Source organism: Cupressus sempervirens, chromosome 2 (genome assembly GCF_028749045.1).
Source record: "Cupressus sempervirens isolate cs-2001-9-10 chromosome 2, ASM2874904v1, whole genome shotgun sequence".
NCBI lineage: Eukaryota > Viridiplantae > Streptophyta > Pinopsida > Cupressales > Cupressaceae > Cupressus > Cupressus sempervirens.
The window spans coordinates 290255689-290281980 of NC_143119.1; the positions used below are offsets into that span (position 1 = coordinate 290255689).

At 33.5% G+C, this 26292-nt stretch overlaps 1 protein-coding gene across 2 annotated transcripts in view; it reads right to left on the minus strand.

Annotated features, from left to right (window-relative positions):
• Positions 1-4747: 4747 nt before the first annotated feature.
• The window catches only part of LOC149572208 (fluoride export protein 1-like), an 86257-nt gene continuing 64712 nt past the window's right edge, over positions 4748-26292 (minus strand). For both annotated transcript variants that reach the window (XM_089810844.1, XM_089810837.1), the window contains exons 5-9: positions 6570-6647; positions 6027-6125; positions 5700-5892; positions 5114-5523; positions 4748-5024 (exon numbers count right to left, since the gene is read on the minus strand). In XM_089810844.1, the coding sequence (XP_089666970.1) occupies positions 4806-5024; positions 5114-5523; positions 5700-5892; positions 6027-6125; positions 6570-6647 (999 nt within the window). In that variant the 3' untranslated portion in view covers positions 4748-4805. The remainder of the gene's footprint in view (positions 5025-5113; positions 5524-5699; positions 5893-6026; positions 6126-6569; positions 6648-26292) is intronic.

Below are 26292 nucleotides of genomic sequence, written 5' to 3' on the forward strand. Positions count from 1 at the left end.
ACTCCACAAATGCCTCGACTGGAACAAGACCAAGAACTAGCATAGGAAGCACAAGAGGTGTCACCACCTATACAAGAGGAAGAAGCCTCTCTTTCACCCACTAAGAAAGCTAGGGTTTGACCTATTATCAGAAGGACTATAAAAAAAGGATACAAAAAAATGTTATACGTATTCCTTAGGTGTCGGAAGCCATCCCTGAGGTGGATGAAGAAGATGAAGAAGACAACCTCCATTTGAATACAATGACACGCTTGGCTAGGGCTACCTAGGAAGAGAAAAGGAGAAGCTCCACCATTACGCTGCCATCTATTCCTAGGAAACCTATTGAGGTTACCAACTTAAGAGGATGAGCAACAATAGTGGATGGATGAGCAAGAGGGGAAAGGAATAGATATTTTCACCATATCTAATTTCAACTTTATGCCAGTAGGAATTGTAATGGTGGATGAAAAAATATGAGATACACCCACAAAGCAACCTTTGGGAGAGGATTGGAACCAAATGCCAACTCTACCATAAGGATCTTTGGGTACCTCACCACCATCATTTTAGGATTTTTCATCTTTAGAAGAAGGGTCAACCACTCCTCTCCCTCTTGTTACCAAAGAAGAATGAACAAGGTATGAAGAAGAGCTTGAACAAAGGCCACCCGATGAAGTATCAGAGGAAGGACAAATACCTAAAGAACCTCAAAAAACTTCTTAGGAAACAAAGGTGAGAACTTTGGATACTACAAATACAAGGACACTAAATCTAGATCTCTCTCTAAAGGAGAAGACTCTAGAAAGGAGGGATAAGGGAAAAGGTCCTACAGGGAGAACCTTCTCTTCAACCAAATACATATCTCCTATGGGCACTGCATCGACTTGGATGAAGAGGGAGGTTATGGTTCAACAAAAGAGGCAACTAAACCTAAATGAAGAGGAGAATATGGATGCTCTAGTAGAAGTCATCAAGAGACTTGAGCCACCTATGGGTGATGCACAACAATTGATCTTCATAATGAAGAATAAAGATCAGGAGTTACTATCTCATATAGCCATTCCTCCTCCACATGTTGAGACTAAAGATTTAACTCCTAAGGACTATTAGATTAAAAAAGTCCTATTAGAAAAGCCCACACTAGATATGGCTAAAGTAATGATCACTATGGACATCAAGGAGGTGTTCAAGCATTTATTTGTAAATGAGAATGAATTGATAAAGCTATGTAAAGAGAACAAGCTACTAAGAGGCTATCTACATGGAATAGTAGGTCCATAGGATTAAGATCACCCAGAGGTTACTCTCATTGTGACACTAGAAAGGAGAGATAAAGGAAGTGTCCAAGTTGATTCATTTTTGAGAGCATGTTAGCAACGGTGGGGCAATTTTGAGCAGAAACGTGTAGAGATAATACATGTTAATTTGAACCTATTACATAATGTTCATTGTAGTGCGGAGAAATTAGTATCTATGGTAGACCAAGATTTTAGACTTATGGATGAGGTACATACCTAGGGAAAAGACCTTCAAGCACTCCAAACAATAAAAGGCCAAAGGTATCGTACACTCACGAAAGTGTATACAATAGATGAGATTGATAAACTTGAGGATTGTATTGAAAAGATAGTTGTCAAAAAAAAGGTTATGGAAGAACTTCATGAAGCTATTCAAAAGTTAAAAGGCAAGTCTCAATAAAAATTTTTGGATGCAAATAGGTATTATGATTCTATTTCCCTTGAGATTTTTGAAGATGAGTCAAAGACAAAGCTCAAGTTAGTGCAAGCAGTGGTTGAAGAATTCCAAAGGACTTTTGAGGATGCTTTGTCTAATGAAGATATTAGGCAAGCATTCAAGACTGAAGAGTTATTGTTGAAACTTGATAGTACAATTGATGATTTTGTCGAAACTCGAATGAATATCAGTAATTATCGACAAACAACCATGCATAAATATGAGGCTTTACAATTTCTAGAATCTTCCCAAGAGATGGAGATTATAGAGAAATTCAAGAGAACATTTAGACATTGCTCTAGTATAAAGTGGAAGAAAACCTAGAAGCTAAAAATTCAGTTTTGACACTTTGGGAAAATTTTGGAATTTTTTGAACCTGTCATTAAGTTGTACAATGTGTGCTACTCCAAAGGTGCACTAGAATATTTGAAGAAGTCAGAGGTGCACTAACAATTAATTGCCAGTTCAAAATTTAGAGCTTTCTATGCACCAAAAATGCATTCTGACAGTAGTTTAACTGCTAGAAACATTCAAAGAAGGCCAAGCTTCCATTTTTAGAACTTCTAATGATTTTGAGATCTTCTTACAACTTCCTTATTCTTATATATTGCTTCTAAGACATGTAAAAGCTCATGCACCCATTAATTCATATAAACAAGGATGGATTCCTACTTAGCACCATTTAGAGAGTCAGTTTGTACATAATTAGATTTGTCTTATTATTTTTAAGCATATATTTGCATGAAGAGATCTCTCACTCTCAACACAAATTGAGGAGATGATTTCTTATAAATTCATGAATGTAACATGTATTCAATGCCGTTATTTTGATGCAATAATATATGCTATTGGTGCTTTCATTCTGAGCGGAGTTATTCTTGCTGGAGTGTGCTATTTTTGGGGATTCTTGTTCATGATAATAATGGAGCAAATAGTTTTTTGTGTTGATTTGATTGTGCAATATTTTAGTTCCAGTGTTTGCCACGTGCTGACAAATTTCACTAACGTACTGAGTTGGAGAAGAGATCACCCTATTGTTCCTACATAGCTTCTCGTCTTGCATGAGCGCACTTTCCATGGCCTTGTAATTTGAGAAGAAGTGAAACATCTTTCAGTTTTATTAAATTCCCATTGATGATTGCATCGGTAGATTTGAGGAGGCACTACTCCTATTTTTATTGGTTTCCTACTCGATCTTTTCAATGATTTAACTTTGAGACATGTTGTTACCGTGGTTTATGTCCATTAAGAATTTCCCTTTTATACTATTTGTTTTCATTTCTTGTTACCTTTTATTTGTTTGCTTTGCTAACCCTTGGTTAAATTAGGAATTCATATAGTTGTACTGTTAGATTGCATTCATAAAAAATAGAAAATACCAAAAACACATATCTTTTATGGTTAATTTTGAAACAAGCAGATTGAATATCTTATATGAAATTGGTTCGAACCAGAAAAGACATCCTTGTGAACAAACACATTTATCTTTAATTGAGTTGATTCCAATAGGTCACAAGATTGCCCAAAACCTTGGAGTTGATCCCAGATTAGCTTTTCAAGAGAGGATTATGAAAGGATTCCTTTCGTTAAGCATTGTGCAAAATGATAGGTCAACACTACCCAAAACATAGCATAGGTGGGGGAAACATTTATCAGCATGTATAACTACTTCATTATACCCTTTATGTCCAAGAATTTAAGCAAATATCTCGTCTTTAAACTATCCATGTTTCTACTTCATGTCTTCACACACACACACACACACACACACACACACACACACACACACACACACACACACATAAAAAGCATAAGTTCATATGCTTGAAACCATAAAGTCATGATTGTTTGCAAAATAATTGTTTGAAAGTAAGATAAAAAGAATTAGAAAGACGGCCTTTTGGAGGCCCATCGGTAACTAGTAAATTCATCATAGCTTTTTCTGTACTGATCGTACTGTCATGCAAACTTGCACATGTCATCTTTATTATCTTAGACATCTATACCTAACTCTAAATGTGTCCATAATATGCCTATGAATCCTTCCAATCAAAATTCTCTATGTTCTTCCAAATAAAGCATATAACACTTAGGCAATTTTCTAAGACTAAAGTGCCATAACTTCATCTTCATGCTTTATACACTTCATGTGACTAATATGTTGCCATGAATAACAACATCAAAATGTCTAACCTAGTGAAATTGTCAACAATAGACAACCAAATAACATATTTAATAATTCAAGCTAAGGGCCAACTGACATCATAAAACTAGTGGTTATTCAAAAACATCACCACCTCAAAAATAAATTCATAAATAATCTTGTTCAATCCAAGAACACAACACTTTAATACAATAAAAAAATAGAGAACTTCCATATACAATCATTCATGTGAAGACCCTAATGAATTTCAAAAATAAAATAAACATCTCCAAAGCATCCCAATAGTTAGGATTCCCTTGAGAAGAACCATCAGTGCTAAATTCAATACTCTTTGGAGGGAGATAATAACTATCCCAATTTATCTTTCACATGGGATGCATGCATTTTTTATTCATTGTCTATCTAGTACTCCTAGCACCAAGAGAAAGAGAATTTACCCAAAAAGTAGGCTTGAAATAGTTATAAATATAAACCTCTACGATCTATACATACAATTAGAGTTTGATTTAAATTACAATGTGAAATTATGTTTAAAGTTCTCTATATCACATTAGATATGTCAATTAATTTGTAAGTGATGATATGGTTCCACAAAAATATAAAATATAGATAATTTAAATGCATTAAAGATTCCTAAATGTACATATGACGTTGCTTGGTTATTTTATCCCTTTCGATGAATATATTTATAATTTTTATCACACAATAATCTAATATATAAATGGACTATGAATGTACTAGATGAATGGTCAAAATATATGTACTTTTTTTGGGGACTTATTCATATTAAAACTATATTTTTTAAATGACATAATTATAATGAAATCATTCATTTTTTTTTTTTAAACATCGGATTATTAAACCAAGTAAAAAAATATGCACAATTTTTTAATTTATTTTTAATATAGTATTACATGTTTAATATTTAAAAATATACTCTAGTCCATATTGGTATTGAGTATATTAAAGTCCCAAAAATGAATGTTGGAAATAGAGATAACAATATATACACATAAGCCCTCCATGAATGGTTACTTTGATGCATGGCTTGAACTTCTACTACAAATGTTGACACGGTACTCATGCACCCTAGAAACCCAAGTTGAAAGCCTTCTATCACAAGTTTCCATGTATGATCCTTAACCTGCAGTAAGAAAAATTTATGTTCAATACACTACTATAGTGAAAAAAAATTGAACTATAATACAAAATAATTTTAAAAGAATGTTGTACCACTAGATGAACTGATGATAAAGTGGCCATCATGATGCTTGCCATGAGATTTGTAAGTAATGTTCCCACTGGAAGCCATTTGAAGTGTTTTTGTGATCCGATTCCTTGGCCATTGAGACGTGCCATAAACCATCTTATCCACACTCCAAATGGTCCAACAATACATGCTATCCATAATTTTTTCTTAGCATGGGATGTAAAATCAAACACTAATAGAAGAAGGCTTCCTCCCCATAATATTCCACTGATGGACATAAGCATGATAAAACCATATAAGTGAAAATGGTTGTGTTTATTCGTTTGAATCCATGTCAAGGTAATTTTCTTCCTCTTGAGTTTACTATGAATATACTCAAATAACTTTGCAAATTCAATCCCCAGTATAAGTGACATTTGAGAAAGCTCCATTCCTGTCAATATTTTTTTAAATATACATAATTTATTCATTAGATTCTGTATATTGAAAATCGCTAGAAAATGTTTATACAAGAATAGAATTATACATACACATACACACTTAATTTATAAGTTTACTTTTTGATAAGTAAATATTTACTTTGAATATTTTTTTGGTTTCATAACTTACCCAAAAGGAGACCAATTATTCCAGTTATCCAATGTCCCTCAGTGGTTAGGTTCACTATTTCTTGAATCCATGATGTAAAAGTTGTAATGCTTCCCATCAATCCAGTTGTTAATCCAATGGCTAATGCTTCAGAGAAATAGGAAATTTTATTTTTGAACACAACTCCAACCCATCCCATGAAAAAGCTTCCAACCTATCACCAATGAGTAGATAATTATAAATAAGAATATTTTCAATGAATAATAGGGGTTAGCAATTTCTAACATCTGTAAAGGATAATTATATTATGCATTTAAAAAAGTCATAAAAGTAATGTAAACTCCTTACCATATTTGAAGGCAAATCAATATATAGAGCACTATGATGATTTGTCGCATTGGCTACATTTGATTCAAATAAGATTTGTAATGTGTATCTTATAAATATCTACAAACAAATGAATGTCAATATTTCAATATAAAAAATAATAATTTTTACATAATATAATTTTTAATCTTATTGTTTTAGATCTTATATTAAGATATTTTTGCATAGTAAGAAAAAAAGCATTGTAAACCCTCTTTGAAATATTAAATATATAAGATAAAAATGTATATACATTACTTCCTATACCTCATCTAACCTAGAGTTATATTTGTACATTTCATGAGCTAATGTGATGGTAACAAGTTATTATATACTTCTTAAGACAAAAATTAATAATTATTTATTTTCATATTTGTGACATATAATACAAGTTTATCTATTTTTCTTTATATACAAGAGATAAGAAATGTATATAAGAAGATTGTACATGTATACGTAGAAAAGAAAAAATCTCGTTTATTTATGATATTTAAAAATATAAAAAATAAAAATATTAAATCTTACCCCAATAATCCCAAATATTATTAAATGAGAAAGGATCATTATGTATTCCATGAATAGTGAGCATTTTCCTCGATTAACCTGTCAATTATTTTCGTTAGTAATATGGATTGAGTCTTTAAAATTCTAAAAGCTAAATTTTTTTTTGAAAAACAAAAATAATGAAATTCAATTGTAGTAATTCAAACTTCATCAATGGTTAGGCAAGAGCCTACAACACAACGGTAACTTGTGAGCCTCTCATGTGGGAGATCTTGGGTTCAAATTCGCTTATTAAAAAAAAAAACTTCATCAATGGCAAATATTGTTGAGCCCATCACTATCATTTGAAATTGCTATTATGTCATCTAAACAAAAACATGTATACAAATATTAACATTTAATTCATAATTGACATCACTATAAGGTTAATTCAAGTAGTCATAAAATCCATTATCATTCTTACTGAAAATTAAAGATATTCCTTTTAAATGAATCTGGAACTACAGTAATTTTTCAAAAATTAAACTATTTATTTTCTTACACTATCTAGTATCTATAAATATAAAATAAACCTCTACACTATAAAATATTAAATTTAATATTTAAATGTACGTAAAATTCTTTTATTCATAAGGAGAGAAATATTAGACAAAAATTATTGTGATAAATAGATTACCAAAGAAAAATTAGTAGCTTTAGATGAAATGGATTGAAAGACAAGACATGTTTAATGGTGGGGAGGTGGAACAAATGTGCGTAGGAGCCAAATCACATGTGTCCTAGCTTTCGTCTTGTGCTTGTGCTATGTAGGGTGAGGGATTTGCACAAGATATTGAGAGGAGTGGATAGGGATGGGGGTTTCTTTTTTTGTTTGGTATTTGGTTTTTTTTTAATCCATTAAGAGTTCTGTTATATTTTGTGGGTTGTTTTTTGCAACATTGGGTTTTTTGTAGTGTAGTTAGTTCTTCTTAGAAGGTTTTTTGTGATTTTTGTAATGCAAATTTAATTTATTTTTGGGTTTCATGTGTCAAGGAGGTGGGAGTCAATTTCACTCTACGGGGTTTTTATGGACCAACTTGGACCTTCCCCAACTATTGCACTCTTGCAAGAAACATCTTATTTAGATCATTATTCTCAACATGCAAGCATTAAGGACCATTTAAGCAATAATTCTATTGAGGGTGTTATTTCTTTGTTAGGAGTTTTGGAGATATCCCAAAAACATCATGTCGTTGTCATTCAACCATAAATGGTATTAAATTATGTTTTGCATTGGAATAATCATGCTCCCAAGTGTAAATTCATGGGACTTCAAGTTTCTTTTCTACTCCTAGAATCTTGAAGGCAAAACGTTTGGAACCTTGAAGGGGATATGAACATAGTGTTGGTATATCACATTTATTTTTTGGGGGTTTACTCATGGATGAAAGACAAATATAAAGCTACGTAAGGAGGCTGACACTTCTTTGATCAAGTTGGGACTTTGGTCAAACATTGACATGTGGGCTTCAATTCATGTGTGGGTTCATCTTCTAAGGCTTTACATAGAGTTTTTGAGAGGTGAAATTCTTCACTTCATTAGTCTTCTACAATGAAATTTTTTTATCTCTACTACTTGTTAAGGGTGAAATGTGACTCAAAGAAAGAAAACCTAAGCTCATCACATAACCACACTTACACAACTAAAAGAGGGAGTCAAGTAAATTGATCCTTTCAATCCCAATTCTAAGTGACTATATCTAGAAAGATTAGTTCTACCAGATTGATAAAGGAGAACTAATGACAATCTAGCATCTAGTGAGTAAAATAAGAGCTAAGACAAGATTTGTGAATATTATAAAGAGATATGTTGAAATGACAAAGGAGACTAGGAGACTCATCTTTGGATTTGAGTATTCTTTTTGTACAACTCAAGGTGGACAAACATTGTCGAGCGTAGGCCTGAAAATACCAAATTTGCAAAACCCAAAAATTGTTTGGTAATTTGGCAAGGTCAACTTTTGGACAATGTAAAATTCTCCAAAATTAGGGAAGCATTACATCCCTAATCAACTATGTCCAATCATGAATCTGAATTCACAATTCTAACAAATGACAAAAATGGTATCTGAATCTACAATTTGTTTGTTGATCCAAGATTAAAAACCTATAATTAAAAGGCTTTTGTTTGTTGTTGTGGGGTTCACCTTGGTCAAACCCTAGTTTAGGGATTAACCTTGAATTAAAATAGTTGAACTGTAGAAATTTAAAGAAAATGTATAAGCTCACCTTACAATAGTAGGATCTTGTGAAATGAATACAATATGCTCTCTTTACTAACCAGCTTGGATTAAGAATGTGGGTGAATGGATATAGAAGATGCAATAAAGGATTTTAAATGGATTGAAGGAGACCTTGAAGATAGCTACTTCAATAGCTTGAATCCTTGATCTTCAATGGAGGGGTTTTCTTGAAAAATGCTTGAAGATTTGAATGTTTAAATGCTAGTGTGCATGAATGATTGTATGTACTTGAACATGTGAATGATGGATTAGATAAAAAATAGAGAAAATGGAGAGGTTTATAAAGGAGTCAAAATTAACTTTGTCTTGCAAGCAAACATACCTCAAATTTTGCACCACAGGTAAACCCTAACTTAGGATTTGAGAAGGGGATTAATGAAGGGTACTCCTCGACAAGGAATCTAATGCAAGGGACTCCCCTTAATACCATAAACTCATAACTGAAAAAAAAAAAAGAAACAATAGAAAATGCGAGAAACAAAATATGGACTTCTTATGATCATCGCAAATGCAGAATTACAAAATTCTCAATTACAATATACTAACCCAAATGGGTGCCTTCATTATAGAAATTTGTAGGGTAGCACTGCGAACTATCACCCATAGTTGTCCTAGACAATCTTCGAGCCTTTCTTAAATAGGCAGTTCTATGCCGCCCGGGAAGGTTCTAAATGCTTAAAATTAATACCCAGGGCCGATAGACCCTAAAAATAAACATAGAGTTGAACAAATACATCTTTGACAAATTATTTTAGAAATTTCGGCAGCCCAACTTCCGAAGGCCATAACTCAAAAATCGTTGCTCCAATTGGCTATTATAACCACTTTTCGGAAAAGCCAGGGCCTGATCTATAGGCTTGGAACAACACTAGTGCTCTTTTGTTGAGTTTTCAGACCTCATCCGGGCACTCTAAGGCCTCCAACGATGAGCCTGAATATTTTTCTACAAATTTTTCCATTGAAAATCTGCAATAACTTCTCTAACACTAATGCTTGAGCAATGAGATTTTTATGGTAGGCTTACAACTCTAAAATGAATCTTCTTGTAGAAAATGAGAACATTATGAGCTCGTATGACAAACTTACTAAAAATAGCAACCTCCCTATCTACTAGTCCTTATTAAAATAGAAAAGGCTGAAAATGAAAATATTTTTGGGTGATGCAAGATTGCTCATACACCTAGGATGCTCCTGCATCATAATCTAATCAATGGGACAAGATATTCTTCAAATATTTGGTTCCTTTTATTTCACTCAATATAACTATCTAGTATCTTTTTGATTTCCTTTGTAGCTGAAGTAGTTGTCAAAATAATCCACTTACCTTCTTTGACCTCATCTCCAATACCTCCATCATGATACTCTATCAAATCTGAAATGTTTAATTCAACAAAAAATTCTACTTCATAGGGGTTTCCTAAATCATACTTTTTTAGTATCTTGCATGGTCTAAACTTCTTTATTTTTAGCTTGTTATATGTACCTATTAGAAATCTCTCCTTCATCAAATAAACCATGACTTCATCTCTAAACTAAAACTTATTCTACCTCCTTTATCATCTTCCTTATCCTTGTATTGTGTATTCATCTTTGAGATGTTCTTTCTCACCTCCTCATGGATGTTCTTCAAATGTTCTGCATAATTATTGACTTCAACACTACTTATCTCTCCTTTATCAAACTTCCTTAATTCAAAAGAATTTTTGGGACTACTCCATATAAAATCTACAACGGTGATTTACTAGAACTCCTATTGATAGAATTATTATATGAAAAAACTACCTATGGTAAAATCAAATCCCATCCTTTCAGCTTATCTCAAACCAAACATTTCAAAAATTCCCCAAACTCCCAGTTACAACCTCTGTCTATCCATCAGTCTATGAATGATGTGATGATTTTAACTTTAAATTTGTCTCCAACTTCTTCCACAATGTGTGACAAAAGTACCCAACAAAATTGGTATCTCAACTTGAAACTATAGGTTCTAGTGGATCATGTAGTCTCGCCACTCCTCTAAAAAATAACTATGCCACATAAACAAAATCACTAGTCTTCTTATAGGGAATGAAATATACCATATTTGAAAAGTTGTTAACCAACAAAGAATTTGAATCATGCTCTTGTTGAGTCCTTGGTAAACTAAGAATGAAATCCATAGTGACATACTCCCACAAATTATCTAGTACATGTAATGGTTTATACAACCCTATATTTTGCTTCACTCCTTTTTCCATATGACATACTTTGTAGATCTATACAAACTTCTTGACATCTTTCTATAATTGTAGCCAATTATAATTCTCATTAACCAGAGGAATGGTTTTATCTCTACCAAAATATTTAGCTAATCCTCCACTATGCTTCTCTTTGATGAGATTCTCCCTCATAGAGCTTCCTAGAATGCATATCTAACTTCCTCTGGATAACATACCATCTTGGATTATGATATCCATCTACTTTGTCCTATTTAGTTTAATAGGTTCTTTACGAGCTTTCCAAGTTTCACCAATATTAGAATCCTCTAGATACAAACTTGTGAGTTCCTTTAATACAACCAGCTCACTCTACATCTCCATTAATAAAATTTGTCTCCTTCTAAAAACACCTAGAATACTACTAGAATTCCTACTCTAGTATTTTAATAAAAAAGTGTAGCTCTACAAAAACTCAACCCATTTTAAATTCCTTTGATTCAACTTTTCTTGACTATTCAAATATTATAAAGCTTGACGATTAGTATATAAAAAAAACTCCTTAGGAATAAGATACTGTCTCTACTTCTTCAATACCTAAACTATAGCATAAGACTCCTAATCATAAACAAAATATTTTCTTTTAGCATCATTCAACTTTTTAGTGAAATAAGTAACAGGTTATCATCTTGACTCAATATAGTTCCTATTATAGTACCACAAGCATCAAAATCTACCTGAAACATCTTGTTAAAATTTGGAAGTGCTAAAATAGTTTGTTCTATAACATTCTATTTCAACGGATTAAAACTCTCCTACAATCCACTTAAACTCTTTACTATCCCCTCTCATTGTTTCAGTCAGGGGTCCACAAATGTTGCTAAAACCTCTAATAAATTTATTGTAAAAGCTAGCCAATCCATAAAAATATCTTACCTCAGTAGCACTCCTTGGAGTAGGTAATTCTATGATAGCCTCCACTTTCTTAGCGTCCACCTTCAGTTGAAACTAAAAATCCTAGATACGCTAACTCTTTCTTCACAAAACTATACTTCTTTAAATAAATCAACAATGTTTTCTTCCCTCACTTTCTCAAACACGCTAAAAATATGCATGATATGATCCTTCAATGTCATACTAAATATCCAAATATTATCTAGATAAAAAATGAAAATTTAGCCAAAGATTACTGTAGTGCATCATTCATGAGCTGCATGAAAGCTCTTGGTGCATTATTTAGCCCAAAAGATATGACTAACCACTCATACAATCCTTCCATTATCTTCAAGACATACTTCTATTCATCTTCTTATGTGATCCAAATCTAATGATATTTACTCTTGAAATCTTTCTTTGTGAAATACACAACTCACTAAAATGCTCCATAATATTATCCAACATTGGCAATGGAAACTTGTACTTTATTGTGATCTTGTTGATAACTAGAGAATATTTATACATCCTCCATTCTCCATTCTTCTTTGGTGCTAATACTTATGGTAGAGTACATGGACTCAAACTCTCTCTAATCAACCCCTTCTAACTCGTATACGTGTCTATTCAGCTCTTCAGTTTCTACTGGTGTTATTCTATGCACTACCTTAATTAGAAATCAAGTCCATCCAGTAATCGATCTTCCTCATTGGTGGTAATCCATTAGGAACATTATTGGCCACAATATCTCGAAACTCATCCAACAGATTTCCAAGTTCTACAGGTACCTCTTCTACTTCTTCTTTACCATCCTTTGGAATTATAGAAAAATGCATATGATCATGCCTCACACCCTCTAGGAACTTCTTTCCATCAATAGAACATACTATGGTAGTACTACATACATTGTCTTCTTTATCCTTCAATTGTTTCAATTATGTTTCACTCCATCCTTTTCTATAGTGTAGGTATTTGCACAACCATCATGTACAACATGCATGTCAAACTATCACACCCTACCTAGCAAAAATGACATATGTCCATAGGTACAATATCACATAGTACCTCATCATAATAGCTACTAATCTGAAACTTGACAAACCATGACCTTGTAGCCATCCTACACCTAGGAAATATGGTTATGGATATAGGTGTTTCTACTTATTGAGCTTTAACTTTGTGACCATCTATTCAAACACCAAATTGTAAGTGCTTCCACCATCAATAATTACATTGCAAAATTTATCTTCACACTTGCACTTGGTGCAAAACATGCTCATCTTCTAATCAAGTTCATTCTCCCCACTAAGAAGGACTATTCTATAAACTAGGACTTCTCATCTTTTAACAACCCCAAAATGTGATGAATTGGAATCCTCATCCACATGTGCAACTCTGACCTAACCTTATTTTCCTATATTTCCTTCATTGGCACTGGGGATATTCAAATGCCCTACTCCCTTCTTCTCTGTAGTGAAATAATGTTCCATGAAAACCTCCTCTTCCAAATCCTTTCCCTCTTCTTGTTCCTCTCTTATCTCTTTTTATTTTGATCATGGAAATGATTGAAAATATTTACCCTCTAGTTTTGATTACTACTACTTGCCTCAACCTTCTTCTTATGATATTCGTTTCAACCTCCATAAGATTGTCCACCAAACCTTAGATCATGACCTCTTTTGCTTTGTGGACTCTAAAACTTCTTGTTAAGATTCTCCTCTACTCTTTAGGAAAACTAGTATGCCTCCTCAATATTGTTCATTCCAACCAAACTTAAATCCACCTAAATGGTTTGCCTCATAGCCTTTATTGGAAATACTAAAATAGAAATGGAAATATTTTTGTGTGATGTAAGATTCCCCTTACACCTAGGATAATTTGAGAAGTGGCCCTATCACATCTCAGGTGTTTAGAGGAAAACCAAGATGGTCAACCTCCTCCCTTATTAGCCATGATGCATCTTCTATTGGTCATTATTTTCATTTGACTATATATTCGTTATATATTTTGTTCCTTGTACTTTTGCCAACATGACTCTCCAATATCTCCTCATTCTCTTGTGTAGTTGAAGTAGTTCCCCAAATATTCCACTGTTCTTTTGTGATCCCATTAGCAATACCTCCATCTAGTCAAGTATTTAGTTCAACAAGAAATTCTATTTTATAAGCCTTTTTTAAATCATTATTTTTCAATAGCTTGCAAGTCAAAACTTCTTCATTTTTAGCTTTTTATATGTACCTACTGGAAACCTCTCATTCTTCAAATGAACCATAACATCTCCAACCTAAAACTCCTTATAACTCCTATTTTTCATCTAACTTAGCCTTATATTGTGTATTCATCTTTGTGATGTACTACCTTGGCTCCTCATGGATGTTCTTCAAACATTTTGTAAAATCCTTAGCTTCAACAGTACATATCTATCCTTTATCCAACTTCCTCTATTAAAAATCATTTCTAGGATCACCCCCATTACAATCTAGAATGGTTATTTACCAATAATCCTATTGGCAAAATTATTAGATTCATACTATGCTTGTAGTAAAATCAAATCTCATCCTTTTGGCTTATCTCTAACCAAGCATCTCAACAAGTTTTCCAAAGTCTTATCCACAATTTTTGTCTATCCATCAATTTGTGGATGATGTGATGAGATAACCTTCAAATCTATCCTCTTCTTCTGCCATAATATGTTCTATAAATACCCAAAAAACTTGGTATCTCGATCTGAAACTATACTATTTGGTAGACCATGTCGTCTCACCACTTCTTTGAAAAATAACTCTTACCACATAAACATCATCACTAGCATTATTGTGGGAATAAAATGTTCCATCTTTTAAAACATGTTTACCAGCAGAAAAATCGAATCATAACTTTGGTGATTCTTTGGTAAACTAGGAATGAAATCCATTGTTACATCCTCCCATGACTTCTTTGGTGGATTTAAGTCTGGTTGGAATGAAAAATATTGAGGAGGCATACTAGTTTTCCCTAAGTAGAGGAGAAGCTTAAAGAGAAGTTTTAGAGTCCACAAACAAAAAGAGGTCATGGTCTAAGATTTGGTGGATAATCTTACAGAAGCTTAAAATGATTATCAGAAGAACAAGGATGAGGCAAGTAGTAGAAATCAAAATTGTGGCCATTAATAATTCTCATTAACCAAAGAAATCATTTTATCTCTACCAAAATGTCCACCCAATCCTCCACTATGCTTCTCCTTGATGTGTCTCCCCAATAGAGCTTCTTGGAATGCACAACCGAATTCCTTTGAATAAAATATCCTCGATTATGAAATCCAACCACTTTTCCCTATCAAGTGTAAAGTGTAACAAGTTATTTATAATATTTCTAAGCTTCACCAAAATTAGGCTCCTTTAGATACAAACTCATGAGTTCGTTGAACCCAACCACCTCAATCTACATTTGCATCACCAAATGTTGTCAATTGCTAAGAGCATTTGCAATCTAAGTAGACTTCCCACTCCTATTTTTCAAAACCTAATTCAACTTTATTTGACTATTCAAAAATTGTAAATTTTGCTGATCAATATATAAATAAAAACTCCTTAGTTTAATGACTGAACTATAGCATAATATTTATGATCATAAATGTAATATTTTCTTTTTGTATCATTTAGCTTCTCACTAAAATAAGTAATAGATCTACTTGCTTGGCTTAACATAGATCCTATCAAAGTACCACTAGTATCACAATATACTTGAAACGCTTTGTTAAAATATGGAAGTGTTGAAACTAGTTATTTTGTAACTTTCTGTTATGACAAATTAAAACTTTTATCTACTCTTACAGTCAACTTATACTCTTTCCTATCCCCTCTCATTGTTTTAGTTAGGGATCCACAAATGTTGCTAAAACCTCTGATGTTTTTTTAGAAAAGCTTGCCAATACATTAAAATATATTACATTCATAGCATTCCTCAGAGTAAGCCATTCAAGAATAGCCTTCACATTCTTAGCGTCCATTTTTAGAACTTCTATTAAAACTACAAATCCTAGACACACTAATTCTTTCTTCAAAAAACTGTACTTCAAATTAATAAACAATTTTTCTTCCCATAACTTCTCAAAAACCCTATGAATATGCATGATATGATCCTCCAATATTGTACTAAAGATCAAAATATTATCTAGGAAAATAATGAAAAACCTACCCATAAATTTGATGCAGTGAAAGGCTAGGTATACCCCCTTGCATATGACCTTGCTGCCAACAAATAACCACATAATGGAAACCAAAGAATGGCACAGAGACTCATATCTGAAATAACACTTATTTTAATAATAGAATCATAATATTTGCATCCAACATGTCAGGTTATAAGGCCTTCCAACTTATAGCAATTGCAAAGAAGAATAAAACTCAAATCTCATATGCAAAGATCCACCTCCTATCTATCACTCCTCAAGATGCTCCTAGATAGTCAATGTTTAACTACACATTCTCTAGACATGTCAATACTCTGTACTTATACCTATCCATCCAAAAGTTGGCTTGGCATATTACATTAGACAAACATTCAACCCACAAGTCAGCCTCATAGATTAAATTAAATAATACTTAGGATAGGCCCCAAGATTACAAAAATAACTAACTCATAAGATAAAATAACATTATGAGGCCTTAGACATAGGCCCATGCACCATCCAACAATCTAGATCCAAGACCACATAAGCTAACTCCTACAGATTGAAGATCACAAAAAATAATCTCCAATGTCTGCCTAACAAATGAAGAGCATGTTAGCAACAACCACCAAAAAGTGTTGTAAATCAAACATGATCAATAAAAAAGTTATGTGAACATATGAAAAGGTCCAAAATGCAACCCTAAGATCCCCAAACATAAGGTCCACAAAAACCAAGATCGATGCTCCTACATTAGACTCCCAAGATAAATAGAAAAGTGTGTTGCACACTTTGATGGCAAAAGAAATATCTACACTCAACTTTATCTTCACCAAAAGCTTCCAATACATTAAGGATAAGAGAAAAATCTAAAAATCCACCATCTTTGCTACATCCATTCAAACATCAAAATATTTAGTGTCATAGCTAGCCAATTAGCATGCTCACTCATAAGACAAACTGAAAAACATAATGCTTCACCAATCATTTTTGCAACTAATCGCAACTAGCTATAATAATATCTTCAAAAATGAAATCCATGTTAGAAACATTATGAATATACAAGCCCAAGTCCATAATAGTAGTAACATGTAAACTCTTAACCACGTCAACAATAAGTGAATCGACATCATAAACATATAAATCCAACTCCACATTAGTAGCATCATCCATATCATCAACATGTAGATCCATGTCCATATAAATAACAATAGAATCCCCAGCCATATTAAAAAAATATGTGAATCCAAAACCATATCCACATTAGCATAAATATGTAACACCTCATCAAGACAAGTGAAAATATCACCATCAATGATCTCATTGTCCACAATAATATTCTCTTCAATCTTAGTGTTAAATCCATCCATCTACTCATGAAAACCAACACATACCTCATCAACTTCAATGAATTCAACCTTTACCTTTCCCCCTTTAGGAAAACATTTTTTTCTCTTAACAATCCTTCTAATAGGTTAGATAGCTCTCTTCCTGATCAAAAGTTGCTAACTTGAACAAAAATTCATCATATCTTCAATCATTGTTGATTGAATTTAGCCCAAAAATGATCCAACTTATCCATCAAGTTACTCTCAAAGTGCAATCGCCCCACATCGGTAATTAGATTGCAAGACTCGAACTACCTCACACTTGGAGATCTTCTTTCCATTTTTGCAACCTACAACAATTTAGAAATCTACTCACTCAAGGAAAAAATCATCTTCTTGTATCATATCAAGGTTTCATAATTGAAATGGTCCATCTACAATTCCTCTTTAATTGCAAGCCAAAGCCATGATCTTCCACCTCACAATAAAGAGATCTAGGGTGCCACATTTAATAAATCAGCCAAAAACCTAGTACAACATGAAATCTGTTGTGATACTATTTTATTCACTACAATATTAGGTTCACCCCCCTTAGAGGTGGCCTAGCCCCCAACAAATAACTCCATAGTAGAAAACAAAGAATAACAAACAAATTCAGATCCACAACAACACTTATTCTCATAATATAATCATAAGATTTACAACCAACAAGTAAGTTGTAAGGCTTTCTTGGTTATGGCCATTATAAAGAATAATACAACTCAAATATCATATGCAAATATCCACCTCCTAGATATCATCCCTCAAGATGATCCTAGCTACTCCATGCTTAACCACATATTCTCCAAACATCTCAAGACTCTATACCTTTATCTAGCTAGCCACTAGTCAATTCGGCAAATAAAATAAAATAAAATTTAGGACATGCCCAAAGTTTACAAACATAACTAAATCATAAGATAAAATAACATTATAATGATTGAGATCAAGATCGCATAAGATAACTCCTAGAGATTAAAGATCACGGAAATAATATCCAACGTCCACCCAAGAAATGGAGAACATGCTACCAACAATCACCAAAAGAGTTGTAGCTCGAACATGGTTGATCCAAATGTTATGTTAACATAGGAGAAGGTGCACAAAGAGGCCCCAAACATATCCCTAAGATCACATAACATAGTGTCCACAAAAACCAAGCTCGATGCTCTTGCATCAACATTCCTTCAAGACCTCATTCATGAGCCAAATAAAAGTTCTTGGTGTATTGGTTAGCCCAACATGCATGACTAACCACTCATACAATCATTCCCTTCTCTTGAAGGAAGTATTTCATTCATCTCCTTTGATCTAAATATGATAATATACACTCTACAAATCTATTTTTGTGAATTAGACAACTCTACTCAAATAGTCCATAATATCATCCATCCTTGGTAATATAAGTCTGTGCTCGATCATGATCTTGTTCATAGCATAAGAACCTTTACGCATCCTCCATTCTCCATTATTATTTGGTGCTAATAATTATAGTACATAACATGGAATCACCCTCTCTCAAATCAACCATTTCTTTAATAACTCATGTACTTATTTGTTCAACTCTTCACTTTCTGATCATGTCATTTTATGTCCTTCCTTATTTGGGAAACTAGCTTCTAGAATCAAGTCCATCTAGTGATAGATCTTCCTCACTATTCATCAGGCACATTATCAAACACAATATCTGGAAACTCATCCAATAAATATGTAACTTTTTTTGGTACTTATTCTTTACCATAATTTAGAATTATAGAAAAACACATTCTTATGACTCATACCCTCTACAAACTTCCTTTCATTAACATAACATACTTTAGTAGCATTGCATGCCTTTTCTTCTTTATCCTTCAATGGATTAAGATTATGATTCACTCCATCCTTTATCTAAGTATAGGTACTCACATGACCATCATACATAGCATGCATGTCAAACTACCATGGCTTACCTAGAAACATGACATATGTCCATAGGTATGATATCTCATAGTATTGTTAGAAAGAAAAGTCCACCAAGATAATCGAGAGTGGGGGGGGGGGGGGGGCTGGGTCCGAATCAGTTATCATATTAATATAACTATTATCAACCTTATTAAACCTTAAACATGTTATCAATATACAACCATAAGAAGATACACATACACAATAACACTAAATATGTTAACTAGGGAAACCCTTGATTAGAGGGAAAACCCTAGTGGGGATGGTACCCAAAAAATTATGTACTAATATATAAGTTCCCTGTAAGAGGATATACCCTATTAGGAGTCAATCAAATATATTTAGTACATATTAATTCCTATTAGGAGACTTTGAATCCATGTTAGGAGACTCAAACCCTATTAGGAGTTGTGTTAACCCTATTAGGAGTTGTAGAAGGAAGATGGACCCAATGTCCAAACAATGTTAGGGGAAAGACAACTAAACTCATAGTCCAACTAACCTCTGTATTATTCCTTTCAAAATAAAAGAAGTGCAACTGATTTCAACAACTCAAACTCTTGCTATGTCCTCTTACTATGCCAATACAACACCCAGTACTTCATAGATCTCAATACCAGATCTCCAACTTCGCATCACAATGATCCCTTTGATCGCTTACTTGCATTTACCAAATTTGCATATCCAATGCAATTCTCTTCCAACTCATACACCCATATGTCATCACAAGGAAAATAACTTTCCTTTGTACCATGTCCTCAAAATAATTCATTAAGTTGGCCTTGAGACTTTCGCGGTTAATTACAATTGGACCTCATTAAGATAATACAATTCATTACAACTTTTCACAATTATAAAACACTATCGGCTCACAGTCTTCGTAACTTTTCACATGTGCGACCTCCAACCTTGCACACTCACTGACATTATCATCAGGTTGTCTACTATCACTATTTAAATTTTCTCATCATGATTCTATCCCTATTAGGAGATACAATCTAAGCACCAGAAACCACTTCTCAGGTACTTTGTCTATACTTTGTCTTATGTAAATCACAAGTAACTCTCGCATATCTTTGACTTCTTGCACGTTCTCTTTTCCATGTCATCAGGGTACATTGTAGAACATATCCTCAACTGCACTTGACCTCATCATCAATACTCAATCCATATGACCTAGTTCTCTATCAACTACTCTTGTAGTCTGTATAGAAACAATACTATAAAACAACCATAACAAGATACTCACAACAATATAATCAACAACTATAACAAGATACTCATACATAATAACACTAGATATGTTAATTAGGGAAACCCTTGATTAGAGGGAAAACCCCAATAGGGATGGTGCCCACAAGATGATGTAGTAATATAAATATTTCTTGTTAGAGGATAGACCATGTTAAGAGTCTATGAATAGATTCAATGCATGTGAGTCCCTATGAGGAGATTTTAAATCCCAGTTAGGAGATTCCAACCCTATTAGGAGTTGTGGAAGACAGTTGTAGCCACTTTCCAACTAGCTTCAAGGATAAGACCAATGAACCCACTATCCAAATGACATTTGGATTATTCCTTACATACTAATAGAAATGGAATGTACTTCCTTCCTCTTCCTTTGTCCTATCAACTAAACCTCTGATCCTTCTAATCTTGTAACCAGATCACAAAACTTGCATCCAATAATCCCCTAGATTGCTTACTCGCATTCGGTAAGCACTCCACTCATTTTTGCACTTTGCACTTCATACAAAAATGGATACTTTTACAAACAAGGAAAACATCATTCCTTTATACCATATCTTCAAAATAATTCCTTGAGTCAGCCTTGATGATATCCCAAATAATTATAAGACAATTAATTAATTACAATTACAATAGCACTCTTGGCTCATAGTCTATACAAAACTTCACTTGTGCGATACTAGGGCTTGTGCACTTATTGATGTCACCAACAGACTGTCCTCTATCACTGCTTGACTACACATCTTCTCATTACATCTCAAAAGAAAGATAGTGAACACACATCAAGAACTACTTTCCTAATGCTCTATCTCTGAATTGCTCTCTATAAATCTGATACAACTTCCATATGTCTTCGACTTAGACTCTGTGCACTGAACCACATCATCAGGAAATGCAGGAAACTGTGCTAAACATATCCATCACTACACATCACCAGACAATCAAACCATTGTTTGTACGACTAAGATCTCTATTTGTTATTCAGGCAGTCTTTGCAAAAACCATACTATGTTGACATCAATGACAAATATAGTCATGAATGCAACATGTTAATACTTTCCAATGCTCAAGATACTCCCCCAAAGTAGTATCATCAAAATTCACGCTAAGAATCTCCCCCTCTGGCATTGATGGTAACAGATGAAAAATATCTAAGTTCCAGAAATACGAAAATAGTACTCTATTGTTGTTGTCATCTTCTCAAATCCTCTTCATTAACCAAGCCTAAAATCCTCTAGATTCTAGGATTAGCGTGAGTTGTTCACATGCTAAACAATTCTCAAAATATCAAGTGCATATCTCCTACTTCCTTACATGAACCTTTCTAAAGAGATATCTCTCCCCCATTCATACTTAGCACTTCTTCTCCCACATTACTTAGGATATTTTTTCATCCATATTCTCTCGCATTCACATCAATGTCAAAGGACTCAATATTGCAAAATAACAATTTTTAAATACTAATTGTGAATACATTGCTCTAATTCTTCAACTAGCTCGAGTGTCCAAAGACACTATTCAAAACCAAACATGAAGAGTCCTCAATGACTTAGCGCATCATAGATACTCCCCCATATGGGAAGCATCAACATGCAATCCAATCTAACAATAGTGCTCTGTACCACTAGACTAATGTACTTACTGCATCAGCTACTTAGAAGTAGGAAGGGGCATAACCCCAAGCATACCTCTCAAGTATCCAAATGTATCTTTAGGTAAGGGCTTCGTAAAGATATCTGCAATCTGATCTTTATTACTCACATACTCTAATCTGATTTTTTTTTTGTTTATTTCTCTCTTAGTACATGATACTTAATAGATATATGCTTAGTATTAGAATGCAATACATGATTCTTAGATATACTCACTATACGTGTGTTATCAAAGTAAATGATAATAGGTTCTTCAAAATCAATCTTGGTATCCTTCAACATTTGCTTCATCCACATAACTTGATTACAATTATTTGCTACAGCAACATACTTTGCCTCAATTGTACTCTGAGAAATACAATCTTGCTTCTTGCTTAGCCAAGAAACCAATATTCCTCCAAGAAAAGAATGCTCCACCATTGGTGCTCTTTCTGTCATCCATACTACCTTCCCAATCCACATTAGTATATTCACATAGAGTGAATTCACTTAATCTATCATACCAAATTCCATAATCAGATGTTCCTTTCAAATATCTGAATATCCTCTTTACTGCTACAAGATGATACTATTGTTTAGTGTGGAGCTTGACCAGTCCCCAAGTGGGAGATTTTTAGATTGTGGTGACTAATCAAGGAAGTACTGTAAATACTCCATAATTCCTTGGCAAGGAAAAATAAATTTGGACCCTATTTTATTGGGATTTTGGGTTGACGTGTAAATATTAAATGTAACCCTAAAGTGGTAAAATACTTGTATAAAAGGTCTTAGGGCTAGGGATTGTTTCATTGTTGTGATGCAAAAATTAGTTCTTGCAGTAGTATTAAGCTATAAGGGATTATAGATTGTAACTAGGTTGTAATCACTGGATCGTAGTAATATCAAACTTGTTGTTTGGCAGACGTAGCCCAAGGATTGGGTGAACCACGTCAAATCTTGATGTCTAGTGTTCTTTTCTTTGTCATCTATTATTTTCTAACACTGTTTATATTTGCATGTAATTGTTATTTCTATTTGTGGTTTAATCCTAACAAATACTCCTTAGGATCATCTTGAAATCTAGCTACAATCCCAACTATAATTACTATATCTGGTCTGGTGTGAGTCAGATATTGCAAACCTCCAATCATGGATCTATACTTCTTCTGCTCTACCTATAGGTGTCTCATCTTTGTTGGATAACTTGTGACTAGTTATCATAGGTGTACCACCAAGTTTACAACTTTTTGAACCAAATATTCAACAAGTCTTTTAGATACTTAGCTTGTGAAATGAAAATACCATCATTGTTTTGTACAATCCGTAATCCTAGGAAAAACTTCATTTTGTCTATCATGCTCATTTCAAACTCATTCTTCATTTCTTCAGCAAACTTATCACTTGCTTCATCATTACCTCCAAATATGATGTCATAAAAAAATTGCTCTTATTAGCAAACCATTCTCAATTTCTTTCAAATACAACTTACTATTTGTCGTACCTTTATCTAATCAAAAAGCTTTACCAATAGTTGTCCAACCTTGCATTCTAGGTTCTAGGCGCTTGATTCAGACCATATAGATCTTTCTTTAGTTTGTATACACTGTCTTTGTCTTCTTTCAAAGGGAATCATTCATGCTGCTCAATATATACCTCTTCTTCATGTTCTCCATTCAGGAAGGCTAATTTAACATCCATCTGATATACCTTGAACTTCTTATTTGATGCATAAGCCAGAAACAATCTTATTGCTTCCATTCTGGCTAAAGGTGCATATGTCTCCTCATAGTCTATGCCTTCTTGCTGTGAATATCCCTTGTATACAACTCTAGCCTTATTTCTCACAACTTCGCCTTGCTCATTCATATTGTTTCTGAATACCCATTTCGTTTCTATCACATTCTTATCTTAAGGTCTAGGAACTAACTCCCATGTTTCATTCTTCACAATCTGATCTAATTCTTCCTTCATTGCTTGAATCCAGTGATCATCTTTACATGTTTCATCTATGCTCTTAGGTTCAACTTGAGAAATCGAACATATCTCTTCATTAACTATGTTTCTTGTCATCACAACTTTGTCTTTGCATCCAATTATCTCCTTAGGAGGGTGATTCTTTGTTAGATTCATGTTAGGGGTAGGAGTTGACATCTCAACTCTTATCTCATCTCTAGGTTCAGATCTTTGCTCTCCTCTTTGCTCAACAATTAACACATTATTTTGTAGATCATTGTTACTCTAAAAAAAGACTTTTGCATTTTGTCTAACAATTCCAGAATTATCTTCTTCTTCATCTAAATTATAATCTACCATATTTTCCTTAGTACCAAACTTTTCATCAATCCTTACATTTGCGTGTTCAACTATTGTATTAGTTCTATAGTTAAAAAATCTATAAGCCTTTCTTTTCAATGAATAACCAAGAAATATAACTTCATCACTTCTTGGATCAAATTTGCCAATGTCATCATCTAACTTAGTGTAACATTTGCTTCCAAATATTCTGAAATACTTAACTGATGGTGAATGACCAAACCATAGTACATAAACTACCTTGCTCATACCTTTTCTCATATGTACTCTATTTAGAGTGTATACTATTGTATCGACTTCTTCTCTCCTCATTGTTTTAGAAACATCATTCTCAAACAACAAAGCTCTTGCTACCTCTGCCACTGATTAATTTCTTCTTTCAGAAATCCCATTCTACTCAGGTGTTCTAAGTGAGGATAGTTGTCTTTTGATTCCATTCTCTTCACAAAATATATTAAACTCTCTAGAGGTGAACTCTCCTCCTCTATTTGATCTCAAACACTTTATCTTCACATCAGATTCATTCTCAATTCTATTCTTAAATATCTTAAACTTCTAAAAAGCTTCAGATTTATATTTAAGAAACTCTACGCACACCATTCTAGTGAAATCATCAATGAAAATCATAAAATACATTTCACCATAAAATCCTCTTGTTTTTGAAGGACCACTCAGATCTATGTGAATGATCTCCAACTTCTCTGTGGTAGTGAACTTCTTGTTAGGATATGACGCTTTTTTCTATTTAGCCAAGATATATTCTTTGCAAACAACATTAGTAGGCTTTGTTATCTTAGGCAAGTCTTTGACTACAAATGTGCTAATAACTTTCACAATATTATCAATATTTATGTGACTTAATCTTCTATGACACAACCAACTATTGTTCACTTTAGCTACCAAACACGTCATTTCAATAGGATTCAACTAAAATACATCACCTTTGGATCTTGTGCTCGTTCCTGATGCAAGAGCATCCTGGGTTGCCTTGTTATCCTACTCATTTTTGTTCATTCTGCAAGTTGGTGCCTAGCAGTTCCTTCATGTCCCTAGCAGTCGTTCATGTGCCTAGTAGTTCCTTAATGTGACGAATTACTATAGCAATTCCTTCATGTGCTAAGTTACCCAGCATATGTTGAGTGACTCTTCATGTGGCGAGTTACCCAATGTATGTCGAGTGTCCATATTTGAATGTTATTTTTGCGAGCTGACTTGCGAAATTTATTTTCGATCGTGACATTTATGTTAAAATCTTGTCTTGGGATGTGTCTAGACCATTGTTGGGTCGACCCTCCTCTTATGTAATGTTCTAGAATAATCTATAAGCTATTTTGGTAAGTATATATAGAGTGTTTAGGCTTAGAGTTAGGAAAGTTTTTGGAAGCAGATTGGAGAGTAGAACTTAAAGTGTGAATTTGTAGTTGGATCTTTGAATGTAATTATATTTGTAATTGGCCATAATCTAGAAAGCCTTATAGCTAGGCATGTCTGAAGATATTTTGATGAATCAATAAAAGTATTTCACTCTTCTTCCTCCTTTGGTTGTTGTTCCCTGTGTTTGCTTCTGTTGTGTTAACTCTTGCAGGGTAGTTTGGATAGCTGGGTGAGCCTTTGGCCCTAGTTATTCATCCCTTTGTCTGCATCAGTGCATCAGTTGGTATCAGAGCTTGACGTTCATCCTTGT